The sequence below is a fragment of the Gekko japonicus genome, unplaced genomic scaffold (assembly GCF_001447785.1).
Source record: "Gekko japonicus isolate JY-2015 unplaced genomic scaffold, Gekko_japonicus_V1.1 scaffold913, whole genome shotgun sequence".
Classification (NCBI taxonomy): Eukaryota; Metazoa; Chordata; class Lepidosauria; order Squamata; family Gekkonidae; genus Gekko; species Gekko japonicus.
In genome coordinates, this window is record NW_015175383.1 from 1,183,454 (window position 1) to 1,190,166 (window position 6,713).

General features: G+C 41.0%; 1 protein-coding gene across 1 annotated transcript in view; it reads right to left on the reverse strand.

Annotated features, from left to right (window-relative positions):
• The window catches only part of KATNAL1 (katanin p60 subunit A-like 1), a 36,084-nt gene that overhangs the window by 22,402 nt on the left and 6,969 nt on the right, over window positions 1-6,713 (reverse strand). The window contains exons 2-3 of the mRNA XM_015425588.1: window positions 4,825-4,985; window positions 3,036-3,201 (exon numbers count right to left, since the gene is read on the reverse strand). Coding sequence (XP_015281074.1) covers window positions 3,036-3,201; window positions 4,825-4,985 — 327 coding nt within the window. The remainder of the gene's footprint in view (window positions 1-3,035; window positions 3,202-4,824; window positions 4,986-6,713) is intronic.

Below are 6,713 nucleotides of genomic sequence, written 5' to 3' on the forward strand. Positions count from 1 at the left end.
TGACACTGTCTAACCATCTCATCCTTTGCCGTCCCCGTCTTCTTTGACCTTCAATCTTTCCCAGCATCAGGGTCTTCTCCAGTGAGTGCTCCCTTCTCATTTGGTGGCCAAAGTATTTGAGCTTCAGTTTCATTATCTGGCCTTCCAGGGAACAGTCAGGGTTGATTTCTTTGAGGATTGACTGATTTGTTCTTCTTGCAGTCCAAGGGACTCTCAAGAGTCTTCTCCAGCACCATAGTTCAAAAGAATCTATTCTTCGGCGCTCGGCCTTCCTTATAGTCCAACTCTCGCAGCCATACATGACTACTGGGAATACCATTGCTTTGACCATGCGGACTTTTGTTGGCAGGGTGATGTCTCTACTTTTTATCATGCTGTTTAGGTTCGCCATCGCTTTCCTCCCAAGGAGCAGGCGTCTTTTAATTTCATGGCTGCAGTCACAGTCTGCGGTGATCTGGGATCCCAGGAACGTGAAGTCTGTCACTACTTCCACAGCTTCCCCTTCTATTTGCCAAGGAGTGATGGGGCCGGATGCCATGATCTTAGTTTTTTTGATGTTGAGCTTCAAGCCCACTTTTGCGCTCTCCTCTTTTACTCTGAGCAAGAGGCTCTTTAGATCCTTTTCACTTTCAGCCATTAGAGTGGTATCATCTGCATATCTGAGGTTGTTGATCTTTTCCCCAGCAATCTTAATTCCCGCTTGTGATTCATCCAGGCCAGCATTTCGCATGATGTACTCTGCATATATATTAAATAAGCAAGGTGACAGTATACATCCTTGTCGTACTCCTTTTCCTATGCTGAACCAATCAGTTGTTCCGTATCCGGTTCTAACTGTCGCTTCTTGGCCCTTATACAGGTTTCTCAAGAGACATGTGAGGTGGTCTGGTACTCCCATCTCTTTAAGGACCTGCCATAGTTTGTTGTGATCCACACAGTCAAAGGCTTTAGCATAGTCAATGAAGCAGAAGTAGATATTTTTCTGGTACTCTCTTGCTTTTTCCATAATCCAGCGAATGTTGGCAATATGATCTCTCGTTCCTCTACCTCTTCGAAACCCAGCTTGTACTTCTGGTAGTTCTCTATCCACGTACTGTTGAAGCCTAGCTTGTAGGATCTTGAGCATGACCTTGCTAGCGTGTGATATGAGTGCAATTGTGCGATAGTTTGAACATTCCTTGGCATTGCCCTTCTTTGGGATTGGAATGTATACTGACCTTTTCCAATCCTGTGGCCACTGTTGCGTTGTCCAAATTTGCTGGCAAATGGAGTGCAGCACTTTAACAGCATCATCTTCTAAGACTTTGAATAGCTCAGCTGGAATACCATCACCTCCACTAGGTTTGTTGTTAGTAATGCTTTCTAAGGGGGTACTGTTACTAGACAGTTAATCTAAGCTTTAAAGAAAAAGTGCTATAAATGTTTGACTCAGTTTATAAAGGGATCAATGATGAGAAGACTCAATGTATCTAAGCTAGTTGGAGGATCTCCTCTCTTGGGGTTTTGGTTAGTAGTGGGTTCTTTACTTTCTCCTGTTTCCCCTTACCTTTTTTTTTTTCTGTTGTAGTTTTTTGTAGTGAAAAATAATAATTAAAAAATCCTCTCCGGGTGGGGGGGGCTTACAGAAAGTGGGTTTATGGCATGGTTACTGAGGCCATGTGGCTGCACCATTTGGCTTGCAACAGGAAATAAGACACAGCATGTTATCAAAAGACATCGCAGGAGAATGCATGAGACTTTTAGAAATCAATATTTCTATACAGATCCTAAGATCACTCTAGCAATTGCAACATTTATCTCAGTCCTTTTAGCCCTTGCATCTAAAAATAAGAAATAAATGACTTCTGCTGCTCAAGATTTGTGAATCGATGAGCTTCTAAGGGTACAAAAGGAAAGGAAAAAAGGAACTCACTCCCATGTGGGAACGTGAACCCTAATCTCTCCATCAACCTGCCTAGGGTTCACGTCCCACACATCTCACTACCCAGATCATGTTTTACAACAGCTATCCATGTTGCCCTCCTTAGCAGGTAGAGCAAATAATTATCTCTCTGTGGAAATATATCTCCGCTTTCTCTGCTCTTTTGGTGCATTTTATTACTCTTTCCATTCCCCTGGAAATACAACTGGCCATCAGAAACTCCTCGGTGCCCTCCAAACCACCTTACATCTCCAGTGCATGACACTGATATCCCTTGAATTTACCCAAAACTGCAAAAATGAAAGATTTGTGCATTGTGTTTCCTTTGTGCCATCCCTGACAGTGAAAATCAGCAAACATGCTAGCCCTGGATCTAAGGATAACACTACCCACTACATCAGCCTCCCATGTTATGTCTACTATAAAGCTAAGAGAAGCTATTAATATCCACTTCACATACAATGAAAGGGAAGGGGCCACTGTTTTATTTTCCATTCAACTTCCTTTTAAATCCCTTTTGATTATCAGTCTCCCAAACATATGGATTAAAAGCCATACAAGGTAAAACCAAAATTCTGTGAAATCCGCATCTCTGGCTTTTAAAAAGCAATTTCCTGTGCCACATGTCCAATAAGGGTGGTGAAAAATTAGGGCAGATGCCATCTACTGCAAAGTAGAACTATGCTAGATGAAGAACAGTTGTCCCTGCATTATCCCCTGAAACTATGCTCCCAACAATGTGGGAGGCAAAGAAACATCTGCAACAGTGTGTGTGTGTGTGTGTGTGGGGAATCACAAAAATAATGCTTCCATAAGCAGAAAGGAGGTTAGGATTCAAGTTTACCCTGTAAAAACTGGTCTCAGCAGCTGAGTCAGTGATACATTCTGGAAGAAAACTATATTTTTACATGTATGCATTCAATACAGCAATGTTAACACACTGTATGCATCCTCTGTCCTATCAAAAAATTATATCCCGGTAGGAAAAAGTCTTATGTAAAGCAGCCCCCAAAAAGAAACACCTTCCTGTACCAGTATTTAAATTCGGTCTGCCATTATTTCCTGCCAGAGGTAAAAATGCCTCCCCGCTTCCATCCGCCCCTCAGTTGCTTACCTTCTCATCTTTTCCTTTAGCTTTCGCTTCCCTCTCTCGGCTGCTGGCAGGTTTCTCATTTTTCGAGATTGGCTGAGCTCTGCCCACAGGGCCCCGCTGCAGCCCTGGTGATTCTCTTCTCAAGGGTTTCACTTCCCGGTTGGGTCGTTTTATCTGGGGTGGGGCTCTGTTACGTAAAGGAATCGCGTAAGTCTTTTTTTCCATTCAAACTTTTTTTGGAGAAAAAACCCTGATAAATAAATTGTGCAGGTTGATCTAAGAGGGAGGTACCAATGGGTGGATGCCCAGGGAGAGACTAGATATCCTCTCAGCCTTTACCAAATGCCATGTGGATGTTAATTATATTATAGCTATAAAGTGTCCTAAGGCCATTTTTTTTTTTTTTTTTTTAGAAGACCCAAGAAAATCACCACAGATGTATAGGGACTGGAAATATTAGACATAGTGCCTCATCAGGCGTACGTCCCCAGACTACAAGATCCAAACCCCAGTAAACTGGTACAACGAAGAAGCATAGTGAGAAGTGAAATTCAGACCTTGTGTCAAGCACTGTTTAAGGAATTGACAAATGTGGGGAGCCTTTGCTTGGGCCTCTGACCTCTCCAGCATGATGCTACCACATTTCCTGTTCTCCTAGCCCCATTCCAAGAGGGGGGGTTGTGGGCACCCATACACCCTCCTCCCACAGCTTCCACCTTACATTGCCTGGAGCAGGTAGCTGGCCATGTCCTCTCAGCCAATGCTTCCCTCTTTGCCCTCTCCTGGTTTCTTGAGACCTCAAGTATCTTTCCCCTCTCAGCAGCACGTAGCATGTGCATTCTTCCCACCTTGAAACCAATGCCACCTAACCAATGTGGTGGCACTTCAAAGGTGGGTACCACGGGGTCTCTTCTTCCCTCCCTCAGCAGCCATCACTGGGATGCATAAAACGCCCACCCAGGCAACAAATCATGGTTTGCAGTCAGCCAGCAAATCAAGGATAGAAACTGGTATGAAATGAGTTTGTGCTAAATATATTTTGGTGCAAGGCCTGAGTTGAAAAGCCACAGTTCCAGCTGCCGTCCCAGAGAAACAGGGTGCTGAGCAGATGAAAAGAGGGAACAGTTGTAAACTACAGTGTGCCAGCAGATTCGGAAGTGCCAGCTGTGGTTTGGGTTTTAAACTATGGTTAGCATAATCCATGTTTTGTCTTGATATCCTAATTGAGCACAAGTCAAGGTAAGCTGACTGCACAGCAAACACCCCCCAGGAAGCTGGGACTGGGGAACAAGAAGTGGTACCAGGCTGGAAATAGGCTCAGCGTCTTAGCACTCCATTTACAATAACAATGGAAGAAGAGAAGGTAGCAATTTCAATGATCCCTCCCTTCCACGGCAGACACCCACTTTGCCCCCCCCATGCTGTTTCGGGGGATGCACTGACCGGCTGAAACAAAATTTCAGGGAACTACAGCAGGAGAAAAGAAGCTGGAAAGTCGCACTCTACTAGGTCTGCTCCTGGAATAGATCTTTTTGGCTGTGAGTATTTACCTTTACTCCACCCTTCCGCCAAAGAGTGCAGGGTAGCATATATAGTCATGCATTCACCATTTTATCTTCACAACAAAAGATCAAGTGTAACAGGTCTAAGGTCAGCTAATAAAATTCATGGCAGTGTAGCGATTTGAATCTGGGTCTCCCTAGTCCTAGTTTTACACTTCAGTCACTATCTCCCACTCTCACTCAAGCTTGGGTTGATCAACGTACAATTGAACTGATTACATCTGAAGTCATACTTTAAACCGAATTACCTGTGCTCAGCTGGAACAGGAGGTGGCCAAACAGATGGATCCCTAAATGGTTCATCCTGATAAGATACTGGAATATCTGTAGGTCTGTCTACTTTAAAACTCTCTAAAGTATTGACAATGCTTTTTACTTGCTCGTATTCTTCTAATAATTCTTGCCGAACCTTGAAAATAAACAGATCACAGGAATTCTACCATATTTATTTATTTAATTTACAGAAACATTAAGATGGCCAGAATAAGGGAGTCAGAAATATTAACATGCTGCTTAAAGTGGTAGTAGGCCAAAGTTAGTCTATAGCAGTGGACTTGGCCAGTTCCTAGTAGATCCCCATAAGGCTTGCTGACATCTAGGATACTTGCAGATGAACTAAAAGATCTTGGCCTGATCCAGCTTGACAAAGTTTATGTTCTGAAGTGCCAGTATATATGAGATCACTTAAAACAAAGCAGTTACAGTTTAACTGTTACAAAATCCTTGACTATACACTCCTGCTTTATAAATTAAAATATATAGTGGACTAAAAGAAAAAGCAGACTGTACAACATTGAAGTTATGCAATCCCTGGTTTAAAGGACAGTACAAAGAAAGAAAGGCAGGACATCATGTGTGTTTAGGTCATTACACTAGTGATCCACGGTTTTCTTACTACCAGTCCTACCCTCAAATAGCATTACTTGATCTAGTCATTCCTTAATAATTACCTTTTTGTTGTCAAGATTCAGAATCAAGCTTGTATTTCCAAAAAACTCATTATACATAGGACTTGTGATGCATGGAAAGGTGGGAAAATATTCACCATTATTCACTCCAACTACTATTTGTCAATTACTTTTCTAAGTTAATGTAGCATCAACTGAATGATAGATTTTTTTAAAATCCTGCAATTTGTCCAAAACAGATTACTTAAAGGATGGCTTTTTAATTCCAGAACATCTCAGCTTGGTGGTTCCTAAAGAAAACTTTAGACTGTAAGTTCTTTGAAGCAGGGCCCTGTCTTGTAATCACTTTCTATGAAAAGTACCATGTACACTGACAGCATTATAAAAATACAATTTTTTAAAAAGTTAAACTGCTGTTCTTTTTCAATGTTTCCCTGACAATTGGCCAAATGGTGTTGGAAAAGATGTGGAGCTGGAGCGAGTTTGCTAACCCTGACCTGGTGTCCTTCATATAACACAAATTACATCTGCATGGTTAGAATGTATAAATGAGCTGTAAATCTCACCGTCTAAAGTCTATTTTTTGCTAAAGAACATAATTGCACCATTAAAAGCAATTAAGCAGTTAATATAATAAAAAAGAAAAGAATTTGGAAATTTGAAGCAAGTGTTACAAGGGAAGCAAATAAGGTTTCCTTGGAAAATTTGCTTTAGAAATATTCCTGGCAAAAGACAGGAAAACAATAACAACAGTTGAACAAGTCAAAATACTCTTACAAGAACTGTTAGCAAAAGATACTGATCAAACCTTGGGATCAGAAGTCACTGGAACTTTATCCAGAGAAAAGACAAGGAGCAATAAGGAAAAGAGAGCAGGAAAGAAGAAAGGGAAAAAATGAATGAACTAAAAATAATTTCCATGAATTTGAACTTCTAAAGATAAAAAGAATCAATTAAAAAAAAGCTGATATATTATGTGCCCAAGAAAACATATTAAAAAAACACCATATATTAAATTGCAAAAGATTAGGCAGTGGGAAAATCTTAGGAGTAAAGAAATTAAGTTTACTGAATGTCAGTTGCAAAATATATTAATAACCAAAGCTCAGAAGTACTCAAAAAACTAAAAGATCAAAGTGGAAAATATCTGATCCTGAGGGACAAATATAGACATTAGTATCAAAAACTTTAATTACAAGAGTTGGGAAAGCAGAGATTCTAATTAAAAT